The sequence below is a fragment of the Meriones unguiculatus genome, chromosome 2, assembly GCF_030254825.1.
Source record: "Meriones unguiculatus strain TT.TT164.6M chromosome 2, Bangor_MerUng_6.1, whole genome shotgun sequence".
NCBI classification, from domain to species: Eukaryota; Metazoa; Chordata; class Mammalia; order Rodentia; family Muridae; genus Meriones; species Meriones unguiculatus.
Genome location: NC_083350.1, coordinates 105,492,233 through 105,519,732, shown reverse-complemented (window position 1 = coordinate 105,519,732; position 27,500 = coordinate 105,492,233). Strand labels below are relative to the sequence as shown.

Here is a 27,500-nt window from a genome sequence, read left to right as displayed (position 1 = left end):
TGTTGATATTCTCACAAAAATTATTGAAACAAAACTTGATTACATATTTAAAAAGAAAAATGTGCTCAAGCTATTCAAACAGGGCTAGCCTTGGGAGAATTAGGACAGCTTTTTGAAAGATTGAATTTTCTAAACTGCTCTCACTGCACTAGCTACCTTTAGTTTTCCTATGTGGGCACTTTCTTTGAGGAATTTACACTTTTTACTTGTTCGTGTGTCTCTTTGGCTCTGTTTGTGTCATTCAAATACATAAAAATTTACCTATGTAGGAAGGATGTGCTGTATTCCCTAAAGAAACTGATTTGATGGTTTGTATGTGTCTGCATTCCATGACCGCTAGTTCATTTTGATGATTTTGCACAGGTTTATTATAGTCTGCTGGCATTTTGTTTTTCTTGTTTATAGAGGAGGTGACCATTCCTACTCCACGGGTTTGTGATTTGGCAGAGTTCGCATACATCATTATAAATGACTGGATAGAAAGTGTGCAAGATGACAACTCACTTGTAATATGTGAACATTTAGACAGGGAGGGGGTATTGTTTGCTAGGGTGCCGGGGAATGTAGAAGAGAAACACAGAAAGCAGTGGTTATGTGAGATAAGTAAGTTCTTGAGGTCCATGTTCTAGGTCTGAGAGGGCAGAGAACCAACACTTTCCTAAAAATACAGCCTAGAATCCTAACAAGTTGGCATACAACCCCAAATCACTACCATTTCTAAATTAAGACTTAGTGGCAAGAAAAACAATTATCAACACTCTAGCGATACGGTAAGGGGTAAAGAAAGGACTCAGTACGCTCTCACTACAGCCCACAGATAGCACTCGCTTAATCATCACAACACGCTATCCTTATTCTAATCCACATCCCTTATGTCTCATGACTTTGAGCTGTGCTGGCTTGATCTCAGAGGATTGGATGATCCTCTGTTCATCCAATCCTGTGCTCTGGAATACAGGCACAGAAGGATTTTAAGCAATGTTGCCAGGCAAGTATTTCTACCATGAGCCCTTGGCTCTTTGATTAGTTTCAAAAGGACAAAATGATACCAGATAAGCCATTTTTACATCTGACTATAAAAATGCATGTATAACTCTCTGCTTCAAAGTATATTTCAGCATTCTAGATTTTTTTAATCTTTGCATTAGTCACTTTTCTTCTGGGGTGGGAGTTGAAAATTGGCCAGTTCAGCCAGGTGAGGTCGCACATTCCTTTAATCCCAGCACTTGGGAGGCAGAGACAGGCAGATCCCTGTGAGGTCAAGGCCAGCCTAGTTTACAAAGTGAGTCCTAAACACATAGGGTCCCATTACACAGAGAAACTCTGTCTTGAAAAACAAGCAAAAAAATTTAGCAAGTTCTTTTCATTTTAATTTTTTTTTTCTTTGAAGGTTTCATGTATTTATACCACGGATCTTCATCATGTGCGCTCTTTATGCTCTCTTACCTCAGTATCATCCATCTAATCTCCCTTCTGACTTACTATTCTCTTATTTATTTGGCCTGTCATTATCATTATTATTACTATTGACCCATTGAGTGTAGTTAGTACTGTCCAAGAACACACGGCTGTGCATGGGGATGCAAATTGTACCCTAGCTAGCAGAGATCAGTTCTTTGAAATACTTCTCTCATCCATGCTGGATGCTCTAACTGTCTTATCTTGGTAACTGAAAAGTCTGTATGTTTATGTGCGCAACAGCTATGTCAGATCCAGAGGATATTTCATTGTGTGCCTCCCCATCCTCAGGAGCCTACGTTGTTGGGAGGACTCTGTTGTTTGAGGCTGCAGTCCTCCCAGTCTGGATAGCCATTTTGAGCTCTGCATTAAGGTGCAGGACTCCCTCTCCCCATCAGGGCATCCAGCTCTCTGCCTGACTTCATCTGGAGAGTGTCTTTAGACAAAGATGACCCTAACCACATTTGATATACAGCCTTTGACACAGCTTCCTGCTAGCTCTTCCCTCCCTGTGCCTATAGGGTAATTAGGTGCTGTGTTCCCATACATATGATAGGAGGGCACTGTTTAATGCAGATCAAACATCCTTGAAATGCCTAGTTTTAACCAGTTATGTACATCTATCCTTGGAGTCCTCCCTCACTCCCCAAGGGGTATACAGCCTTTGTTCTCTGGAATTACAGTTTAACTCGATCACTGAGGTGGTTCCCAGAGCATCTGATCTCCTCTGTGCTCTCAGACTTACAAGCTCTGTGCCTCTTCTTCTGCCCCTCCTGCCATAGTGATCTGCTGAAAAATAGCCCCCCGGGAAGGCAGAGACCCACATACATTTTTAAGTCCCTTATTCCAAGATGTTCTCTGAGCCCCTGTTTGTGGTGGACATTAGAGTAGGTGTCGCAGCTGTGGCTGAGCACACACAGATGTGTATGCTCAGCACTTTGCACAACTAGGATTCTGCGTTGAAGAAGCTTCTCTGACTAAGGTTGGGAAGAGCACAAGTACTTAGAAGGCTGATGGATAACATGACTACTTAGCAATACAACATCAGTAAGCCCTAGGGCCCATGACTTCTTTATCCAGAGGCAAAGTGCTTTCTTCACGGAATGAGTTAAAACTTGGTGTTTTCTGAGTGATGACAGTGTATTCAGTTATAATTCAGCATTACTTTGTCTGACCTTCGTTGGTGTGTGGACCCAGAAGCCCTGGGAATTCTGGTTCTTGTGGGGAAGAGCCGTCGATCAGCCTGGGGGTGGATTCTTCATCCTTGTCCTCATCCTGGGTGTCCTCTAGCTGTGGACCTGGGGTGAGGAGCTCTCTGTTCCCAGAAAGCCTCTCTGTCACTTTTTCAGTCTGAAAACAAGCAGAGTTTCACAGCAACCTCAATCACCCTCTATGATTATGGTACAAGTGTAAAATGTGTCTATCTGTGCCACAAGATGTCACTCCTGTTCTTACATTCATCACAGTGTGCCACACCCATGAGGGCTTCTTAGATAGATTATTATTTTCAACTGTTTGTTTCTCAAATCTTAGGAACTGCTTTCAATGGCCCATCAAAAGCAAAGTTGACATTTTCTTTCAGCTTCATACATTTCTTCATTTGATAGTTTTAAATATAGCTTACTTACTGCTTGTTAATGATACAGCTTTGTAAGAACATATTACAGTTATATTCACTTTAAAGTGTACAAAACAACATTCAAGTTTCCCTTCATTCTTAAACCTAGTTCATCTTTTTTCCTCAAAGATAACTATTGAGATACTGACTAGCATTTTCTTCCTTTAGTTTTTAAAAATCTTTAGTGACAGTGAAACTATATAATTTGAATATGAACGCCATTTGCTATATATATATCCACATGGATACTACATACTTCGACAGCATTTGATTATGTTAAAATTGACAACTTTTGAGAGCTTTGGCAATAAGTGGGACTTAAAAATGAAGGAAAAAGTCATAATTTTCAGGACACACTTTCAATTTTTCCTTTCTTTTCACCTTCCTTTCTGTTACAAGTTATTGCTTATAAAATATTTAGTAACACCCTCATTTTCAGTTCCTTTCCTTTATGGCAGTATTTATTCATGTTTCTCTCTTGGTCAGTATAGTCTTCTCTATGACCTTGTACTCTTTGGATGGGAATTTGCTTAACGTGTCTGGAGCAGCAACATTCTGGCCCCACCCTGAGTCTCTGTTATTCCCATCATACCAAGAGAAATCTCACATTCTTGATTGATCACATCAGCGTGCAGCCATCTGTATTTATTTGCACTCATTAAATAAGCAAAAGCACCCGACGGCTAAGACTACACTGTCACTTTTTAAACAGAATACAGGTTAGACTAGTTATTTACTGCTTATCTTATATAACCATGTAATTTTTTTTAAAGATACACATATTTTAATACCACTTTTTAGAGACTTGAATACATTTCACTACTAATAAAAATAATATTATTTTAAGAAATACTTTCCTAGGTTCTCTACTGTAGCCCCTTACAGATATCCTAAATAGCTGTCCATGGGTTAATTTCATGCCCAGGCCGATTACACATTAAACACTGTGTTATGCCTCTATCTTTGTACTTGTAGGCTGTTGCACGGTAAGCTTATGGAGCATATTCTTTAAAAATTCTCTTCCAAGATGCTTTTAATTCATATCTTCATACAACCCTAAGGATCTTCTGCAAAGACTCAGTCCGTGTGTAGATGTGGATTCAAGCATGAATCCAACTAAAAGCAAATTGTTTGACAGTGTAGGAAGCATCTGGAAAGATGCTGTAAAGCCTGGCCAGAAATCTCCAGCTGAGAAGCTGGGGTGCATCTACAGAATGACACAAGGTTTCCATCAGTGTGGTCATAGTGAGGCAGCTTCAGAAGAATGGCTTTGCAAAGCTAAAAGCAGGCTCCAGAAAGAACGGAAATTGAGACAGATGTTTCATGGAATGGAGGGGCTGCCTAACGGGAGAGACACATTCCAGACTCACTGCCTTGAATCTTTAACTTTGTAGGAAAATGTTTGCATATCCTTTTTTTTCCCCCTCTCAGAAAATTGTTTTTCCACTGATTTGATGTGAAACTGTAAGGTCTCGTTTGTCATCTGATATAATGAGGCCAAGGGGCTTTTGGTGTTCATCAGAAATTGTTTCTTGCTTGCAAACAAAAAGAACAACCTTTAAACCAAGAAAGGGAATGCGTTTTCATTTCAGCAAAATTGCAGAGCTATAACCCCCATCACACTGTGCCTGCTCAGTAGATGCAGTTATTCTGACTATTAAATAGAAGTTGTTTGGGCTTCATCTTTTCCCCTCTTTTAACAATCTTAAACTTCAATACGAAGTTAGAAGTAATTCAGTTTAAGAAGTGATGCCAGGGAATTGTGAACACCTGTCTGTCAAAATGATAGACTTCTTTTTTTTTGCTTATGCTTCAGAAACTGAAATATGGACATAAATGCAAAACTCAGAAAATATCCTTCAGCTACAATGAGTGTCATTCAAAGGGAAGTACAATTGAGTCTTTTATGTAAATATTCTTGATTATATCAGATTTTTCTGTATTCTTTTTCCTTTATTTCTTTATTTATTCGGATTTTCTTCCTGTGGCTTGACTTTTTAATCTGTACATTACCTTTCTGAGCTTACAAGCATTCAGAATGCAATCACTGCACTTGAAGATATTAAGCTAGTGCCAAATAGCAAGGAAAACTATGTCAGTTTTCTAGTGTTTTAGTTTTGACTTTCAGTAATTTGTGCGTCCCTAGTACCTTGTTTACCCCACCTTGAACCACAATATTTGTCATAGTAGGTTGTGCTTAGGAATATACTCTATTTCTACAAAAGAGTAGATACCAGAAATGACACAGCTCAGCGACAGTATCATAAGTGTGAGAGAACTCCACAGAGGTTGACATGGAGAAGAAACACTCCAGTAAAGAAGGTTGTTCTCAGGGCTGTTCAGTGTTGTGTCCAGCTGGGTCTCCAGGCATCCTGGTACACAGTGCCCTCTCAGGGCAAATGGACATGACAAGACACTAATGTGAGTCATACTAAGTGTCTGCTTTCTGGAGAAATCTCCTCAATAAAAATAAAAGCAGGCAGTACAAAGATTTGTATTAAAATACTAATATTGATATGAATTATAAATAATGTTGATATAAATAATACTAATCTGTCATTGGCAGTATTGTTAATGTGTAGAAAAATATCCTTATAAAAGTATGTTGTGATATTTTAAATGCCAATAATATTTTGTTGAAATTATTTTGACCAAATCCATGCTTTCCTTCAAAGACCACATCTTACTGATCCATGTAATTATATTATTATTTGTAAAAAATACTTGATTTATTTGGCTTAATTTCAGAGGGATTATATGAAAAAAATAATGTGCAGTGAAGTAGAAGCTATGTTTCTCCTAGTTTGTTTTCTTTGACATTGTCACTTCAATACAGACATCTTTCTCTTTAAAACAAAAAACAAAAAAACAGAGAGAGAGAGAGAGAGAGAGAGAGAGAGAGAGATAGGGAGAGAGGGAGATTTCTTCTCATTCACTCATGTGTTATTATCATGTAAAACAAAGCATGCCTGAACAGCATTTTTCAGAACTTTGTTTTGGTTTTTCTCTCACCTGCCCCTTTCCTCTTCTTCACTCTCCTCCCCTTTGCTCTGACCCCCACTGGACGCCTGACTCCCTTTCCACTTTGATCTCAGACTTGCTCTGTTAACCCATCCTGACCTCCCTTCACACACCTTTCTTTCTTTGATGGTCTCTGCCCTAGCTTCCTGGGTAATGACCACACTCATTCCCACATAAAAAATACATATATAAAAAGGAGAAGCTAAACTCACAAATGAAAGAGAACATAATATATTTCTCTCTGACCCTGGGTTGTCTTAATTAATATAATGATTTTTCAATTATGTCTATTTTCTTTAAATTTCACAATTTTATTTTTCTTTACATCTCAATGAAATTATCCTTCATTTATAAGACACATTTTCATTATCTGCTAGTCATGTGGTAGACATCCCAGGTGTTTGAACTTCTTGGATAGTGTAAACACTGCGGAAACTGAAATGAATGTGGAGATGGCACTACAGCAGACTATACATCCTTTGCCACCCAAGAGTTCTATAGGTCAGTCCCCTAACACTTGTATATTTGATTTTTAGAAGCCTCCACACTGAGTTTGTAGTGGCTGTATCAATTCACCACCAACAAATGTTTCCTCTTCTCCCCCATTTTTGACAGTATTTCTGGATTTTTGTCTTCTTTGTTACATAGTCGCACTGAATTCTGACTTGTACCACACAGACTGTCAAAAGAGTATTAAATCACATTTACCTGATAGCTGAAGAGATCAAAAATTTTAAAAAGTGCTTATTTGTGATTTGTTATTTCAGGCATTTGAGAAGAAAAATCAGATTCATCAATAAATGTTGTTAACAAGATTAGGTATTTAATTTCAAAAGAATGAAATTAGTCCTTTATCTCTTGCCTTTTATAAAAAGACATAAGTTTACACAGATCAGCCACATCAATTTGAAGCCAGAAATTCTGAAAATGTTGGAGAAAATGTAGGTATCGGCAAGAACTCTTTCTGAATAGTGCCTTAACTGCACAGAATATTGATTCGTGGTGTTGTGTGAATTTCAAAGGCTTCTACAGAGTTAACAGGCAGTGTAGACTTCTATTTGAGCACCACAAACTATTTGTTCCTGTTGAACATTTTGTTGGAATTAGTAAAAGTCAACATCCTTTATTCTGTTGATATTTGCTATTCTTTTAGAATTAGCACTTAATCTGCAGCCAGGTATTAAATGTGGACCTCAATAAAATGTAATGTGTTTGTGATCAGGAAAAAAAAATGCTAAGAAAGAATCTAGGTATACAAGTGTTGTTATTTTGATGTTCTAATTTCCTTTCTTCAAACAATTATTGACTGTTTTATGTGGTATTTTGTGAAATAATGAATTACTAAATTTGAGTAAACTAACCTTTATATCATCCATCTTAATTTTAACTCTCAGCATTAATTTACAACCCAAAATTAGTGATTACACTTTGAATAAATTTTAAAACTTAAATATTAACATTTTCTTTATGTCAAAATAGCATAGAATTGTCACATTTCATGGTAACTTGTTAGTACTTTAAGTGACTCTCTAAGATGCACCAAAGGCCATGCTATGAAGGAATATAGGTATGTATTTACAGTTGTTAGTTATTACATTAAAATATCAGAGCTAGCTTACATAAATAAGCTAATGATGCATGTGAGGGACACAGAAACACAAACTCAAGTGCAGTAAATGGTAAAAAGTGGTAAAACAGAGCAGGCATTTATGAAATTGAAACTAAAAGAGTGATACCTAGAATCAGTCAGAGAGTTAGTGCATTGAACAATAAACATGATTGATAACTACCTAAATACAGCAATCTAAGGAAAGAGGGGGGAAAATCTCAATAAAATTAGAGATGAATTTCCTCTTATCAGTTTGCCACATATCAAATTATTTCAGAATGAATAATTTAAGGCAACCTTAGAAATAAGTCAATTTAGTTATATAATTGTGTATTTATTTAAAAACTGAATTTGGTTTTAGAAAAATATATTATTTTGCTTGTAAATGAAAGCCATGTATTTATGCTTTATAGATTATTTTCTGTTACACATGAGAACAAACTATGTGTTAAAAGATCCATTTCCATGATGTTGTATGAGTTTTGGGTAAATGCTTTAATCATTCCATTGACCAACTGATTAGACATTCTCCATTTAAAAAAAAAAAAAACTGCAGAAGGCAGTTGCCAAAATTGAAAAAATAATGAAACATGAGGTCATTAGTAGATAATTTGAACACTAATTAAAAAAACCTGTAAAATATTTAAAAAGTTGATTTATCCCTAAACACATATAACTTAACAAACTTAAACCAAGAAGAAACAAATAACTTAAACAAACCTATCCCAACAAATGAGATTAAAGTAGTAGTTAAATGTTTCTGTATTAAAAAAACTCCAAGAATAAACAAATTCACAGTTTAATAACACCAAATATTTATTGAAGAGATAATACAAATATTTCTCAAAATGTTACACAAAGGAAGGGAGGAAACACTTCCAAACTCATTCAAAGAAACTAGTATTATCCCAGTATTCCAACCGAATAAAAACAGAACAAGAAAAAAGATGTGTCAACCATAAATAACACTGATAAGTCAGTTAAGAACGAGTCATCACAAAACAAATGTACAAACAACAAACAACACTAAAAAATAAAAATTGCAACAAAAAATACAGTTCTCATCCTTCATAGACATAGGCTCCATGGGCTCTCACATCCATATCTCTTATAACCCTAGTCATGATAGCTAATACTAGTGTATATGTCTACCAACAGATGAATGGTAAAGAAAATATGGCATGTATGTACAGCGGAATTTTATAAACTGAAAACAGTGAAGTGATAATATGTAAAAAATGAATAACTGAATGTTATGTCAAACAAACTAATCGAGACTTAGAAAACAGAACTCCACATTTTCTCTTATATAGAATCTAGATGTAGGCCAAGGCAGCTCAGTATCCGAATGGGTTCCCTAGTAAGGGTAACAGGACTGTCTCTGACATGAACTCAATGGCTGGCTCTTTAACTACTCCCCCTAACCCCGAGGGAGGAGCAGCCTTACCAGACCACAGAGAAAGACAATGCAGCCACTCCTGATGAGATCTGATAAGCTAGGGTCAGATGGAAAGGGAGGAGAATCTCCCCTATCCATGGACTTGGAGAGAGGCAGGGAGGAGATGAGAGAGGAAGGGTGGGATTGGGACAGGAGGAATGAGGGGACTACAGCTGGGATAAAAAGTGAATAAACTGTAATTAATCCAAAAAATACAAATTTAATTAAGAAAAAGAATCTAGATTTTAATCTATACAAGCTTTTATCTGTGTGTATGTTTTATTTTTATGTGTGTGAGTGTGTGTGTGTGTGTGTGTATAGGCCATAAGACTAGAAAAGGAATTATGAGAAGTGGGAAAAAGACTTCCAGGGATAGGAGGTAAAATAAGTTAAAGGGTAAGAATATTACATGACTGCAAAAGAGGTGCATGGTGCAGGAAGGGAACCAGCCAAGGGAAGGCTTGGATGGCAGTAGAAAAGAGGATAAATAGGAATAAAGTACATGGAAAAATACCAAAATGAAACTAATTATTTTGTATAACAACTTAAAAAGTAATAAAAGATTTAAAATAATAATAACTTGCTGGGATATCATGTGATTAGAAATTCAGGACATGTAAACTTGTTCTTTAGTATTTTTCCTACTTTTCTCAAATATATGTTCACTTTTCACAAATTTATAACTCTAAAATTTAACCAACTTCTTATAATGGATTGAACGTTTAAATAAAAATAATGCAATATATTCAAAAAGTTATTTGAAGGTTTATCTAATGACACTATTACCTTTGTCTTTTGAGGAATTTTTAGTTCATATGTTTATCTTATTTTATTTATTTTCTTTTATTGTACTGAAACAGTTTCCCCTTCAGTTTAATCTATCCTCTGTTCACCTTATCTCCGGAGGCTCCGGAAATTTTCTGTTTCTAATATCTTACTTTTCCAAAGTGTATCATGTAGTTCATACTGAACATCTTCAAATAATATTAGAGGGACAATTTCTCATTATCTCATATCAGACTGGGTTCAAACTTCACTTCTTCTTAATGCCCAAGTAAGGATTCACCAAGTAAGGATGCCAGAAGGACAAGTTAGAAAGTTTAGTGTGTGCTGACATCAGCAATCTTGTTAAATGGGGCAGCAGGAGGATGAAAATACCATATGTGGAACCTTCACATCGCTAGTTCTTTATTTCTAATGGGTTAACTTGGTTCCACTTTTACTTTGTAAATTCAACTTTTTTCTATTCTAACACACATTAAGCCATCCCTTAATGAATTACGATGTGTTGTAGAATAAGATACATTGTTAACCACCATCACTACAAGCATGATAGAACTCAACTAGTCAACAGTAAAAGATTACAGAATGATGAACTATTGGCCAATCTCTAGATTCTCCATGTTTACCTTTCTACTATCCAAATTTACTGATCCTTCTCAATCTCTATTCATTTGTTGTATTTATTGCAGACTCAATGTGGCTATTGAATAGCATCTTTGAAAAAATAATTTGGATGTCATGTGCTTAATTTTATGTCTGTAATCCCAGTTTTCTATTATAACTCCTGTTTTGCTGCCCGTGTTCAGCAGTGGACATTAAGAACCACAGGGTAAACCCATGCCTCTTGCAACCTAATCAGTTTGCCTACCGGCACTTGCCATAGGAAAAGGAAAGTGAGAATTATGTGGAATGAGTGAAAATTAAACATACTATCAGTGAATGAGGCAAATCAAAGATAGATCTAGTCTGATCCCTGATAAGAAATTAGTGCCATGAGAAAAAAAAAATATCTAACAGCATTACACAGCAGATAAACGTGAAACTTTCTAAGTCTTTTGTTATGTCTTTGTGTGTACATGTGTTCCTTTGACTGAACCACCAACCAAAGAGCATATCTGAACTGGTTCTAGGCTCCTGCACATAGGTAGCAGATGTGCTGCTTGATCTGTATGGGGACCACCCTAGCAGCTAAAGCAGGGGCCCTTTCTGATTCTGAGGCTTGCATCGACCCTGTTCCCCTATTCCCCTGGGCTGCTTGTCTGGCCTCAGTGGGTGAGGATGTGCGTAGTCCTGCAGATATTTAATGTACTATGGGTTGATTGGTACACATGTGGGACCACCCCCTTCTCTGAGGAGAGGGAGAGGAAAGAATGGGGAAAGGGCGTGTGAGGGAGGAACTGGGAGAAAAGAGAGTGCTCCCATCAGGCTGTAAAGTGAAAATAACAAACAAGTAGGAAAAAAGTGAAAGAATAAATCTGAAAGGAAATTCCATTAAGAAATAAAAGGAAATCTTCCTGTTCCCATTACTAGGGAGCCTACCTGTACAAGAAAGACCTGAGAGGCCTCCAAAACAAGACAGGTTTTTGTCATTGCCCTTGGCTTCCTACCAGAGCTACACAGGAAGACCCAGTTGGTGAGGACAAAACACATTTTGGCTATCAGACGTAGAAAACAAAAATCAGTCTCCTCAACTTGGAAACTTTCTCCCTCTTAGCTAGTTTTTATAGTACAGAAAGGTGCTAAGTAGCTGCGTAGGGAAAAATACCTCAGTGGTTTTACCTCATGCTGGATACATCATGCCACAATAGCAACCTTCCAGGAAAAATGTGCCTTCTGGCACAGTCGTAGCAGGCTTGTCATGAGCCAACTAACTGTATACTTGCAGAAGAATGCTTTACAAGAAGAAATTTCGTGATTGCTATTATAACACTGTTAAACAAACAAACAAACAAACAAACAAAAAACATGCCTAAGTTGTAGACCTAAAGGTAAAACTTGCTATTTTTATGTACCTAAATGCTCATGCTGTCAAATTACCTTCGAAGTATTTACAATTATACCAATAGAGCTGGAACCTCCTTGAGGTTAGTTATAAAAAGTTTTATTTACAGTGGGCAGCTGTTAATGGAAAGATGTATAAGTGGTCCGAGGACTGAGGACAAGAGACTATGTGCTCAGTTTTAAGTGGGCCTTGTTCGTCACCTACCCTCAATCAAGGCTCAGGAAACATAGTGGAAGAAGAGGTAGAAAGAATGTAAGACCTGGTGGACCTGAGAGAACATTATAGTTTGCTCTTTTCTGGACATGGTGTCGCTATCAGTCTTCTGAACTCGCACAAGTAGGTTAGCAAGCACAGGCGACTTCCCCTCACTAGGGAGATATTAGAGGTTGTTAGCTGCTGGGAGAAAAGAGAATCGATTTTCTTTGTGGGTGTAGCCACAGCTACATCACTGATTAGATATAGTGGGTATCACTGATTAGATATAGTGTTTTATCAAAAACAAAAACAAAAACAAAACAAAAAAAAAAAACCAGGACAAAGTTGGGAGGGAGATGTGTTGGTGGGAAGGATGGAGATGGAGCTTGAGGGAGAAAAGTAAGTTGTAAATATGAGTAGTCTATTCAAATTCTTAAAGGAAAACATTTTATGTAAATGCATATGAAAATAATGTAACTTAATAATACAATGTGTCACTGACACAAGTACCACAACATGGAAGCTGAACACATTGAGCAACACACTGATTTCAGTGTTGTGAGTGTGGTTTCGATGTTGGGAGATTTTCAGCTGGAGAAGTAATTCAGGTCTGGCTGGATGGGTCAGTTAGTAAAGCACTTACCATGCCAATGGAGCACCAGAGATTGAATTTCAAGAGCCTGCACAAAACCTAGACATTTTTGGTATTAGTCCTCTGACAGATGTAGGGATGGTGAAGATCTTTTCCTATTCTGTAGGCTGCCATTTTGATCTATTGATGGTGTACTTTGCCTTGCAGAAGCTTTTCAGTTTTACGAGGTCCCATTTATTAAAAGTTGATCTTGGTGCCTGAGCTATTGGTATTCACAGACAGGAGCTTAGCATAACTGTTTTCTGAGAGGCTCTACCCAACACCTAATAGAAACAGATGCAGCAACCCACAGCAAAATAATAGGCAGATCTCAGGAGTCTTGTGAAAAAAATGGGAGAAAGGATTGAGGGAACTAGAAGGGTCAAAGACACCAAAAGAATATAGGATAAATCTACTAAAATCTGTACAGCTAAAGAAAAGTAAGCAAGAAGGAGGACCCTGGGTAAGATGATCAATCCTCACTCAGAAAGACAAATGGGACAGATATTGGAAGAAAAAGAAAACAAGAAACAAGACAGGAGCCTACCATAGAGGGCCTCTGAGAGACTTTACCCAGCTGTGTGTCAAAGCAGATGCTGAGGTTCATAACCAAACTTTGGGCAGAGCACAGGGAATCTTATGAAAGAAGAAGGAGATAATAAGACCTGGAAGGGACAGGAGCTCCACAAGGAAAGCAACAAAACCAAAAAATCTGGGCCCAGGGGTCTTTTCTGAGACTGATACTCCAACCAAGGGCCATTCATGGAGATAACCTAGAATGCCTGCTCAGATGTAGCCCATGGCAGCTCAGTATCCAAGTGAGTTTCCTAGTTAAGGGAACAGAGACTGTCTCTGACATGAACTCAGTGGCTGGCGCTTTGATCACTTTTCCCTGAGGGAAGAGCAGCCTTGCTAGGCCACAGAAAAAGACAATGCATCCCATCCTAATGAGACCTATTAGGCTAGGGTCAGATGGAAGGAGAGGAGGACCTCCCCTATCTGTGGTCTTGGAGAGGGTCATAGGAGGAGATGAGGGAGAGAGAGTGGGATTGGTAGAAAATGAGGAAGGGGGCTATAGCTGGGATACAAAGTATATAAACTGTATTTAGTATAAAAAATAAAAATAAAAAAGGCACCAAAAGAAGACTTACAGGGTCAACTAACATGAGTTCATGGGGACTCACAGAGAATGAACAAGCAATCAAAGAGGTTGCATGGGCTAGACCTAGGCCCCCTACACATATGTAGAGATGTGCTACTTGGTCATCATGTGGACTCCTTAACAACTGGAGTGAGGGCTGTCTCTATCTCTGTTGGCTCCCTTTGGATCCCTTTTCCCAGGCTGGGTTGCCTTGTCTGGCTTCAGTGAAACAGGATGCTCTTAGTCCTGCTGTGACTTGATGTGCCAGGGTAGATTGGTACCCATGGGAAGAGGGGAGGTCCCGTTCTCTGAGGAGAAGAAAAGGGAGGAATGGGGAGAGAGTTGTGAGAGTGGGAATGGGAGGAGAGGAGGAAAGGGGTTGTGATCAGACTGTAAAGTGATTAAATAAATTAATTAATGAAGAAAAATAAAAATAAAATTTGAGCAGCAAAGGGCAATTGATAACAAACACTGCTGTCTAGATGGTGTGGGAGCCCAACTGGATGGTTCTAAAGCCATATGAAATTCAGTCTCTAATCTTGGTGTTTATATTGGGAGATTCTCATGAGCCAGCTCAGCCTACATCTGCAGTAGAAAAGCAAAAAGGAGACCCTATCTTTACCAAAGTAGAAGAAGGTGATACCAGGTAGTCTTCTGATCTCTGCATGTGTGGACACACACACACACACACACACACACAGAGAGAGACAGACAGACAGACACAGACAGAGAGAGTGACAGATGCAGTGAGAGAAAGTATGCCAATGTCTGACCAAGTCAGAGAATCCCTGAACCAGAGAACAATTTTCTCACATAGAACAAGCTGTAGCAGACAGAAAAGCTAACTCGATCCTGGACAGTTAAAAAGCTGAGCAAGACAGGCTGTTTTTCACTACTCAACAGAAGTTTTATGAAATGTCTATAGCAGCTTCCATGGGGGGGGGAGCTGAGGTTGATTCTTCAACTAAAACTTAAAGAAGTGTGAGTCACAAAAAATTTCTCCAGAAGCCACACTGCTTACATTTCATGGAAGGATGTAAAGGAAAAACTAGGCAGTGGTGATCACTCTTAACAGCCCTGTTAGAAAAGCCCATCATGCCATCCAAGAGTCTCTCGTTTGACAGAGCAAACACTTGATGCGATATCAAGTATAATAAACGCAGGCTCTGTATAGGAAAGTGGGAATGCCAATTCAGTGACTCTGCAGAAAGTAAAACGAGCTTCAGACAAGTGTCGGGGCCACACAGTGTTCCGCTGAACAGGAAGAGAGTAGAGATTGCTTTGCCGGGGACAGGAGTAGCTTCAAGGTTCATGAAAATGACCTTGAAGGAAGGTCACTAGAAACCCAACTGCATTTCTGGTTACTTGGGGTAGGCGGATCTTTTCTATCTTTGTTTCAGTGAGTGTCTCTGTGTGGGTCTGTTCGCATGAGTTCAGGTGAAACCAGAGGCATCATATCTCTCTAGGGCTGGAGTTACCAGTGGTTGTGAGGTTCCAAAGTGGGTGCTTGGAACCGAACTCAGTTCTACAAGAACAGCACACACTCTTAACTGCTGAGCCATCTTTCATTATGTTTATTTATGTAAATTACCTTAGGCACTGATCAGAATAGGTGGTAGACTAACGCACAGGTAGAGAGCTTTTACCTCAGATTGGCTAACATATTCATGATGATTTTAAGTTCATGGACAATTTATTAGCATGTGTAATTTGTGAGTGGAATCATATAAATTTACACACACGTACAGGTTTCCTCTCCTCTGGCATATTTAAATTGTGTGTTTATAAGACTGCTAAATTGAAGGGTCTTGAGGAAAAGAGAGAGGTGATTGAATCAGTTCCTCCCTGTGGCTCTCCCTTGTTCCTGGGGTGGTTGGCCACACTGATCCCGGGGAAAAAGGAGTAGAAGCAAGGAAATGGGATTTGGATGGCTTTCAAGAGTGCCAGAATGATCTGTGGGAGTTACTTCAGTGAGATAATTCAACGTTATTCTGTGTGAACAAAGGCTATATAGTTCTTGGGGAGTGGGTGGGGGTTTTCCAGGATAGGTGTACACCATTGGATGGGCCGAGGGGTGCCAGGAATACTTTATTTGCATTCGGTAGTATGCTCAACCAGTCATATGTGTGGGAACACAGTATCTAATTCTCCTATAGGTGAGCAGGAATTGGACATAGGGTGGAGAGGGCTAGCAAGGAACTGTGCCAAAGGTCATATATCAGATATGATTAGAGGCATCTTCACCTAAGGACACTCTCCAGATGAGGTCAGGCAAAGAGCAGGAGGCCCTGATGGAAAAAGGAAGTCCTCCATCTAGCACCAAGCTCAGAGAGGCTTTCCAGACATGGAGGACTACAACCTCAAACTGCACAGTCCTCCAACATCTCTCCAATTATAAATCTAAACACAGTGGAGGTTATCACTCATCTTTGCTCAGGCCCCTTCTTTCCATGAAGGCACCTGTCATCACCATATTCTTATAAGCTTCAGTACATTTTCTTTGAATGAACCCACTATAAAACTACCTGTATTTATAAGATGGTCTCTATGTCCCAGACTCTCCATTAAACAATTAACATGTTTGTCTTATTCAGTCTTCAAAAGATATGAGAGGAAACAGAGACTGAGAGAGATTTAAAGACTTGCTAAGGTCATGTGATCAGTTTGACAAGCCTGCAGCTGATTTCTAGGTAATCTGATTCCCATTATTGCACATGGTAACAAAGTGCCTCCTGATACAGAAAGGGATTTATAATGGATAGCATCTCTTGCCGCCTTTAACATAGGCATGCTCAGCCTATAATTTCTGGAAACACCAGAATCAGAAGCAAAACCACATAACTCTGTACTCTGTAGTCTGCTATAACACCGTGTCGGTTAGTTCTTAACAAGTAAGCTTTGGTCTTTAGCAGATCACATTTAGCCTGTAGATTTTTTTCTTTTCATTAGCAGAAAAATGTGTTTGGAAAATAAATGTCATTTGGAGATTTATTCGAGCACAAAATAGAGATTATATTGATGAAAATGGATCTCTGAATTTACTTGCCTCAGCAAATATATCTCATATTTGAACAAATAATTTTTGGCACTGCTCAGTAATGATTCTGTCAACAACTGGATTGCTGGGTGTTAAAAGTCTCTGAGCTAGTCAGCCTGTGCTGCAAAGGGTGACTTCTGCTATGTTTGACAGGCTGGTATACAGATATGTTTGAGAGTATGGAGTTTTACTTTAAACCTGAACCTGGTGCTCAAATTCATTGAAGTAATCTATGTTAATTATTTAAAAGTAGCGATTGAATACCCGACAGTAAAAGCTGTGTTTTCCTCCATGTACCTTGAAACTGGATAAGGGAGAAATGCACTTGGCAGCGGGCCTCCTTCTCACATTTCCATGAGCTGCATTCAGGTCAGAAGGATCTATTTTCTCTTCTGTTTTGCTTTTACCAACGTTGACAGCTAAGACTCGCATTGTGATATCATGCCAATCATAATCACTTGAAAGCTGTTATTTTTCTAATGATTTAATTTCATAGAAAATAAAGCTCTATTTGGACATAGTTAAAAGAACTCAAGATTAGCAATCAAGCTGAAAAATAACAGCCTAGTTATTTTTCTAGTGGCAAATCTTGCTTTGGCATGAAAATAATCTAGCTTAAATGTCATTCTGAAATTTCTTAGGTAAATAGCTTTAAGCAAAATCTTAGTCCTCTGTTGCTGTTGTTAAATGGCCACAATGATATCTTGTTTTTAGAAGTAGTCTGAATTAATTCATGTGTATATAGAAACACACATCATATGTAATCCTCAGGTTTGAAATGTTAACATGTACTGAATAATTGGCCCTAATAAGGCAACAGTATTAAAACATGAAGGTTAAATAATAGCTTATAATTTGTTACCCAAAGAAATAAATAGTAATCATATTACTAAGTTAAGTATTTCCAGAAAATAAGAAGAATATTTTAATATAAAATAGATCCCTAGACAAAGAGCTACAGACAACTAATGCTAAGAGGGAAAAATTTCCCTTCATAAGGTCGGGTTATTTAATTCATTATACAATACAAAGTGATCAGCCCCGAAATCATGTGTAGAAATCATATGCACCCAAACCACAAATATAGACTTAAGCTCCATTTACATATTTCTGCATCAATTTTTAATAATAATCATAAAAGAAAAGGGGTATAATTTGAAAATATTGTGAAAGACAGCATGTCAGGAGCAGCTGGAAAGGGCAGGGAAGAAGGGGAAAGATATAATTACATTTTAATTAAAGTATATTAGATAAAAAGAAAAGTTTCCTGATCAATTTTTTGATAACGTAATGTGTTTTTCCATCTACAATGGAATTTGATTTCTATAAAGAGCCCAGAGTTAATTTGACTCTTCTAAAAGCTGTGTCTGGGGGTCCCAGTGCATAAACACCTGTGCTTATATCGTTGTGTGACCCACTATAATGATGACAAGAAAAGAAAAGCCTTTTTTTTTCTGTTAGCTAATACAGCTTGCTTCTCCCACAGACTTCTCCCACCCTTATAGCATCACCTGAATAATTTCCCTCCTTGAAAGAATCTTTTTGTTTCACCATCTCTAAATATCATTCTCAGACACAATTTATTTCAATTTTGAAACAACTTTTGAAATAACAAAATTATCCTGATACATACTCTCCATTTTTCATTGCTTGTCTATGTTCTGGTGACTTTACCAAGACAAATGAACATTTGAAAGCTCCACCTAACTCCATGAGCCACTATTTTTCAAATAGCCAATGCATGCCGGTTCTAAGCCATGAAGAAGTAAGCCACTCATCCAGACTTCAAGAGAGATAATATCTTAAAGAAAGGAGTAAGTGAATTCATTGATGAAGCATCAAATTCTACAATACAATTAATATCTTAGGTGAGACATACTGTGCAGGTCTAGGCTAGCAACACATGATAAGTGCAGCTCTCTTAAACACATACCAAAGTATTTCTGCTTTTTGGACCACATATCTATATCAGGCTGGATTTCTTAAGAATCCAACCAAAACAATCTAACATGGTGAAGTCAAAGGCAGACAGAGAGAGAAGCAGTGATTTATGAGGCCAAGCACTGAAGGGATTTGCAAAACCATAAAACTGCTGTTGTTACCGCTGGATGTGTCTTGTATTGAAAAGTGACTGCCTTTTCATAAAAAAAGTGTAATTTATATTTATACAAAATGGGTTGACTGATTAAATGCACACGCTAAATAAACATAAAATGTTCATTAAATAAAACAAATACACATTTAAAAAGTCATGACAAAGCCTGGTGTTGCTGGTGCAAGCCTTTTAATCTCAGCAATTTTATGCAGAGGCAGGTGGATCTCTGAGTTCACTGGCAGCCTGGCTGACACAGTAAGTTACAGTACAGCCAAGGCTAAGAGAGAAACCCCATCACAAAAAAAAAATCATGACAAGAAATACTGTCCAGAGTATTGGAAGGAAATTTTGCCTAAAAGTCTTTGGTTTTGTTGTTAATATTTGCTTATTAATAGTTACTCCATCACATTTCAGACACTAAAAAAAGCAATTTTAAGACAAACAAAATAACAATGTTGTCTTCAAAAGATCTACACAGGGACTTAGGTGTATGAATACAGGTAAAAATACAGGTGAATGAACTTACAAAACAACTAAGAAAAAAGGAGACAAAACTAGTTCCAGAATTGGGAGCAGGCTAAACAGACTATAAACAATACTCGGTTGCATCACAAATGGTTTAGAACATGAACAAAGACCTTAAAATTTGATCTGCTATGACTGAGATAGGAGAGACAGTCCTCCTATACATCTCAAAGAATATTCAGCATCATCATTGACATACTCTCCATTCCACTTCACAGCAATATAGAAACAAACATCTTTGTATTCTCTTGTATGCTTCTGTTTATTGAAGACATAGAGTCAATGCCAGTCATATTAACTAAATACATAGGACAAATTGAATTGGGAGAAATCAAATTGGGTAGAACCTTATAGATTGCAGTGGAAGAATGGAAATGCCATCAGTACCACAATTGCCATGGGATATTTCTCTAGGACAAAATAATAAATCATTATCCTTATGACATTTTGGATTCCCATCCAAATGGACTACCCATAACCCAAAATTAATTTATGGAAACAGAAAACATCAAATAGCCACAGTCATCAGAAATTGTTAAAACAACACAAAGAATACCAACCTCTTGAAACCTAAAGTTTTTGAGGAACTGTTCAAGCAAATACAAAACCATTCTCTTCTAACCACTAAATATAGTAAACATAAGTTACTTATATGATATGTACTTAATATGATACTGCATGTAAGTACGGGACATATATTCATACATGTATATTTTTAGGTTGTCATCAAGAACTGAAACACATTGAAGAATGTCTATGCAAAATTATTCTTTATGGTCTCAGACATTTGTAGGAAGATTAGGCTGCACACAATAATACTTCTAGTTCATGTTTACCTCAACATAGGTGAATGTTTTTCTTATACTTTTAGGGATGTTAGAACGGTTGAAATTCAGTTCAGCTAAACCAATATCAAGTTAATCAGATAATTTGGAAACGTGTAGGCAGCAAGGGAATAAGTATACAAAATCTTAATCCCCTGCTGAAAATTGTTTTCTATTGTAAAACAACCTTGTTTATATATGTAACCTTAGGGAAGTTATTTAAAGGCTTTGTCTTCAGAGTTACATCTGTTCAATGGAAATAGTAAGTGTTCTTCAAAATTTATTCAAGGAATAAAGTGAGCATGAGCTCTGCTTTAAAGTAAAATTCTGTGGCACATGAGGGCTGTTAGCATGAGGCAAAAGCTGAGTCATGTACCACGTGGGGGGTACAGGAGATTTTGTTTGTTGAGAATATGCAAATACTGAGAGAAGGTTGTATACCAAATCATCTTTATGCAGAAGTATCCTTAAATTACTTGCTAGCAGGAGGAAATAGTGTCATTCAGAAGGATATCTGGGGGAACTGGAACAATATGCAGGGTGTTGACAAAGATGAGTGGTTTTAAATTCTATGTAGATGTTGTTATCTCCGTGAAAAGACGCTTCACAATAATGCCTGAGAAAGACTCAGAACATAAAAAATGTTTATCACACCGTGCACTGGGTTCTTCTGAAGGAAGCGAGCACAATCCTTACCCCACCATACTCAACCATACTCAAACAGAATTCTTTGCTGATGATCAGTAGCTGGTTAATCCCTGAATTCTTTTCCTCTCTTTTAAAACTGTGGGATGAATCAAGCAAGTCTTAACTTAAATATTTATCTAGGCAGATAACTACTAAGAGGTTGAAACTTTATTAAATACAGAAGGAAATGAGATGAGATATGGGGGGAAAGAGTTAGGCTGAGAGTGAAGGAGAGAAGTGTAAAAATTATTTTGTTATGAAATCTGTCTTACTTCATAGGATAATGTGAATGGTATCAAACATTTTGGCATCTTATACTTTATAAAATTAAATGTGTCATTTTGTTTAGATATACTCAAGGCCATAAAAAGCAGTAATTCTATGATTTACACTTGAAAGAGGGTTCAAAATTTGCAATGATCCTTTAAAGCTAATCTGATTTTCTCACTTATTTATTTATATCTCCTTTTGCCAATGTTGTATATTAATCATGCTTCAAGGTCTGTTTGCTTTCTGGCTCATGAGAATTAGGCTGTATCCTTTAGTTATGCAAAAGCGTAAGAAGCCCAGCATTTAATTAGAAACATGTCATATCAGATTTATGTAATGGACTGTAACCTTGCCAATGTCTCCTTTACTGCTGAGGGAGATATTAACCATCACAAATGCACATTTCCTTCTGGTACACACTACAGTTCTAAACAAGAATTCTTTGCCTGGTTTTGTTTTTCTTCTTGTCTATTTTAATCTCACATACCCTTCTTTATATTTTTTCACAGCATTGCATAATGAATGTTTTAAATCTTCTTTTCCTTGCTGATTGCTTTTTTAAAACATACCTGTTGACACTTATAACAAATTTGTTTGCTTTTGGGGAGCTAATGAGATGGCTAATGGGTGAAGGCACTTGTTTACCGGAGGTTGGTCATTATAACCCACATAGTGGAAGTAGACAGCCAAATCTCTTAAAATTTTCTTTCTACTCCATATGCATACATACATACACACACACACACACACACACACACACACATACACACACATGGTCTCACACACTAAAAATGCTGTTGGGTTTGTGTGTGTGTGTTGTTGGAAACCAAAAAGACAATCCCAGCAGTCACATTAAAAAAGTTATACATATTGTATCACAATGTTTATAGAAAACTGAGATCCAATCTTTGCTTATAAGTAAGCAAAATCTATTGCAAAATTATATATAAGCTCTTACCAATGATCATTTAGTGCATTTAAAAGCCTCAACTGTGAGAAGTCATTACCTGCATTTTGTTGACAGGTATGTGCTCATAGTTATACAAGGTCCCCACATCCTCCAAGATGGCATCATAGACCTCTGAATCATAGTTAAGGAGCTCTGTAGTTGGGGCAGTCAGTGTGGCATCAAAGATGGTAAGTACCAGGGCAATTCTTGCTAGCATTCTCATCTTTCAAGATTTCCTAACCACAAAATATAAGATTGTGTAAATATACAACTGACAATAGCTCAGAAATAGTTAACACTAAGTAGAAATGATTCTCAATGTCAGCATCAAGAAACTCAAGCAGGTAGCTTACTTCACAACAATAATTTAAAAAACAACACATGCAAATTGGTAATTTCAGAGTACCGATGGAGCCAAATGGTTAATTCACACATACCTTCATATTGTTCAAATGTAAACTAGAGTGAAATATGTTTCATGTTATTCATGGGAAGAAAAAATATGGTGTGAAATATTTGTAATGTACTGACTCACAAAGACTTTTGTTAACTGATGATTACAGGCATCAAGGCTCTTATTACCACTTAAGACCACAAGAACTCTCATTAACTTTTGGATGCAGATGTGTAGTGAGGATGATAATAATGAGGGCAGTTGAGTTTCTTGCCAATTTATAGATGAGGGGACTAAAACAGAGTTCATTACTGATACAATTGACACTCATAACTTTTTCTTGTGTATTCAAGTCTAAAGCTTTTTCTGCCCAAAGCAGATTAATGAAGGCCTTGCCTCTTACCAGTCATTTGTTGACTCTAGGAATCTGAATACATATATAATTCAATATATCATTCAATTAATATTTCATGAAGTAATTTTCTAATGTTTTTAGCAGAGTCTAAAATTTGAATTTTATTCTTCAGTATTTTGTTTTAATTATTAATAACTGATACTTAGACACAGAAAACAACAAGAATACAGGTCAGAAATGTGATATTTTTCCAATTCCCTTAGAAGTGAGTTTGCACACACATAGCAATGGCCCAATCTTTTGTTTTGTAATTGTTTAGAAAGCATAATTTGTTTTCAGTTATAATGTAAAGCTTTGAAACAGTTCAAAGACAGTCTTATCCTTTCTTTATTGTTTCAAAGATTTTAGTTCTTTGTGTACATATACTCCTTTAAGGACAAAAAAACCCTAATAATTAATTTTGAATGTTTATAGTGGTGATAACAAGTATCTTAACTAACCAGTGACTGGTCATGATGCCCAGTAGTATAGCTTGTTACTTAATGTGTAATATGAAAAGGTTTATGTTCTGGAAATTCTTTCCTAGTTTAAAGACAAAATCTGTGGTATTAGTGTCCCTGAACACATGGAGAAGGAAGCTGTTGTTATACTTAAGTGCACCTCCAGTTACTTGAAACAAGCCTTTATGAAGCCGATGCAAGCAGAAGGACCTGTGGTTTTGCTGAGAATGAGAACTGGACAAAGAGTTCCTTCCTAATCTCTCCCACGCTTTCTCCAATATACATCCATACACACACACCCGTGTGTGTGTGTGTGTGTGTGTGTGTGTGTGTGTGTATCCACATTGCATGAACTTGGCTCCAAGGCAGGTTGAGGGTTTAGAACTGTTATAAGCAATAGCCAATAACCTTGCTTAGTAGGACTGCAAGTTTTACAAATTCTCCATGAACCATGCTTTCACAGTCAAGTGTAAAGTTTCAACAATGCTATAACTGAAAAGAATATTACCCTGTACATTTGTAACAAATTCTATCATTCAAAGAAAATACGTACTTACTAACACTGTTTCCCACTTCATATTCTCTCTGTTATTTTAAATGTCTGCCTATGACACTTCAGTAGTATTCAGCCTTTCCAGTAAAGCTATCAGGACAATGGCAAGCAGATTGTGTGAAGTAAAATTGTTAAGAGAATCTATGCATGTTTTGCTACCAATATGCATCTTCCTTCATGTATTTATATCTATATTTAATGTGGCTGTTAGATGAATTTTTCAGTTTTTAGTTCACTTTATATCATATTAAAATAGTCTGAAAATACATACTTAGCTGAAAGTTTAAAATATTTATCACAAAAAAACATTCTAAATGCAAAGTGTGATATAATCATCAGTACATTTGAAAAACCTGAAATGTGAATATTTTCTTTCTCTGCATTATATTTCAATCAATATCAATCAATATTCTCTTTCTCTACTGCCAAAGGCTGTGGTCAGAGTAATGTCTATTGAATTAAGGCATATATTGGAAACCACTATACTTTCACTCACATCTGTTTTAACTATTAAGATTAATTATTTTGCCCAATGTTATTGATTCCTATGCTAATCACAATTTTGGATTTTCCAAGAATAATATCAGTATACAGTCAGCAGCAAAATTAAACCAAACCCACTGTATCGATCAAAGCCCAACAGGAGCTATTAAAGCAAGTTGAATTATTTTTTTAAAGGTTGTTATACTAGCGGGGAAAAGAAGAAAGAATGTGTAAAAACTTACCTTTGGCTCCGACTTGGTGAAGTGGCACAAAGTGACTGAGGATACAGAGTCCTTGGTGTTTGCCCCTGACCAATGGATATGAATTCTGGTCTGTGGGAGGTGTAATTTATAACACTCAACTTTCTGTTTGGGTAACTCTAACCTGGAGAATGCCTCTCTGTCTTTAAAAACCACACATTATTTTATAGTCACACAAGCTAAGCTGCATAATCCAAATTACACAGTACACAAAGCTTGCTAGGATGTTAATGAGAGTTATAATTGCCAACATGTCACCTTAAAATATTTAAGTAAAAAGGGGGCTAGTTTTAATATGTCTCATCTATAACAAATTCACCAATTATGAAAGGAAGGAAATGTACATGAGGTTATTGTAGATGAGGGGTTCTTAAAAAGTCTAATAAGAAACAACTCTCCACACTTTGAATGTCTTGAATTACATTCCTCACTTTTCCCTAATGTTAGCTGAAATCTCAAATGTTACAAAAGACTTATCGCTTTCACTTTGTGTAAGAAAAGATTTCCAAAATTATTCTGATTGCCTGGAATGCTTTGATAACAGTGAACAATGAACCTTTTGCATGAAAATTGTAAAAGCCTTATTTTTAGAAATAATGCATAAATATGATCTGAGTGTTCTATAAAGGCTCATTTTCCTCTTTTATCTGACAGAGCCAAACAAATCAAATTACATCAGAAAAAGATATCCCCCAAACCAAAAAAAAAAAAAAAAAGTTTTAAAAGTTTTAAATCTTTCTTACAGGAAATGCTTTGTAATTGAGTTTTATTACAGATAGAGAGAGAGGAAAAATATGTGTTAATTTTCCAATCCTTAGTTTCTGGACTGTGAATGTCCTAGAGAAAGATAAAAGTAGTGCAATCTATTCTGTTATATTATATACGTTTCTAGAAGCCTGACTCTTATGCGTCAAGATTATTGACTCCTATATGTCAATGTAAACAGTTGTATTGGATTCTGAAAGTCAATTTGGTTCTAGGGAAACTTATATAGAATATAAAGATCTCCTCTCAGGATCTTCTTCTTCTTTTTATATCACGTTCTCAAACTTCTCTGCCCTTCAGAGAAGGCATCTTTCTTCACCTTTGCTGTTAAGAGCTCTTTAATCCATCATTTCCATCATGTGCTTGCTTCTAATTGGTTGGTTTAATTCATTGTGTATTTCTTTTTTTTTTTTTTGGAACAAATTTTATTTATAATGGAAATAGAGATCATGACTATGGTTGGAATTCTGTGAAGATCACTCAAAAAACAGAGGGCACTTTGCAGCAGAAACTTTTTTCCTTCAAAAAAGTTTCCACTTCATGTGGAGGCAAATTTTTTTATTTACTTTTTTAACTGATTCACTTTACATCCTGATCATAGACCCCTCCCTCTTCCCCTTCTCATCCCACCTTCCATCTCCCTTCACCCTATCACCTTCTCCTAGTTGTCAGAAAAGGAGATCCCTTCTCCTCTACCATCAGTCCCCAGCCTAAAAAGTCTCATCAAAAAAACCTACATCTTCTTCCTCTAAGGAAGTGACAGAAGCAGGCAACAGAGTCCATGTCAGCAGCAGTCCCTGCTCCCCATGCTAGAGAACGCGCTTGGAGACTGAGCTGTCTATCAGCTACATCTGAACAGGGGTCTAAGTCCTCTTTATGCATGGTTCTTGGTTGTTACATTGGTCTCCACAGTCTACCCTCTCTACTCCCGGGCTCAGATTTGTTGGCTGTTGGTCTTGTTGTGGAGCTCCTGTCCCCTCTAGGTCCTTCTACTCTTCCATAAGACTACTAGGGGATTAAAACAGATGCTCAAACACACAACCAAGCTTTGGGCAGAACACAGGGAGACAACATTTTGATTGTGGGTGAAAAAGCAAATCTTAGTTTCTAGAGCAGCTCTGTTTAGCAGAAAAATTCCTGCACTGAGTAAAACATTTCATAAGCTCTTAATTCTTTCACTGCACCCATTAGGCAGTATAATTATCACAACTCACTGATGAGGTCATTGAAAGTCAGATGCTAATGATATGACATTATAAGAAAGAGAAAGCCAGTTTTGTCTGCCCTGATTTCAGGACCCTGGATGATACCAAACTTGTCTGAGAGCTGTAAGGACACCGGGGATAAAGGAAATGGTAGCTCTCAGAACCTTATATTTTAAGACTTGTTTAACTATCGGTAGCTTTTAGAGTTCTTGAATTGTTTAGAATAATCAATAAGTTGACAGCAGTCCATGAAAGAACTAACATTTCTTTTCCTTCTCTTATTATTGAAGTTTCATACGCACATTGCCACTAAGAGGAAGTATTAGATAGATCTAGTCTGTCAGAGCTTCCTTCAGAGTTCTACCTGAATTTTTAGGATTAGCTCTAGAAATAATACTTCCACAATGTCTGTTGGTTAACCAGTGATTAAATTATGTTGTTCTTCAGCGGCAGAACACTATCTACCGAAGTAACAGAAACCTCATTTTTATCACAACTTAAAAGCCAAGAGTACCTCTGAATGTTGGTAGAGTGTTTGCCTAGCATATGTGAAAATACGGGTTCAAATCCCAGCACTTGCAAGTCAGAGCTGGGAGATCAACATGTGCCTATAATATCAGCACATGTGGTGGTCAGGAAGGAGAAACAGACGTGTCAGGCCATCTTCTGATTCATGAGTTTGAAGCCAGGTTGGGATATAGG

General features: G+C 37.1%; 1 protein-coding gene across 1 annotated transcript in view; it reads right to left on the bottom strand.

The window, feature by feature from the left end:
* Positions 1-24,957, bottom strand: part of Epyc (epiphycan) — a 37,710-nt gene extending 12,753 nt beyond the window's left edge. Inside the window, exons 1-3 of the mRNA XM_060376917.1 lie at positions 24,811-24,957; positions 22,342-22,519; positions 2,634-2,808 (exon numbers count right to left, since the gene is read on the bottom strand). Coding sequence (XP_060232900.1) covers positions 2,634-2,808; positions 22,342-22,506 — 340 coding nt within the window. The 5' untranslated portion in view covers positions 22,507-22,519; positions 24,811-24,957. The remainder of the gene's footprint in view (positions 1-2,633; positions 2,809-22,341; positions 22,520-24,810) is intronic.
* Positions 24,958-27,500: the final 2,543 nt, after the last annotated feature.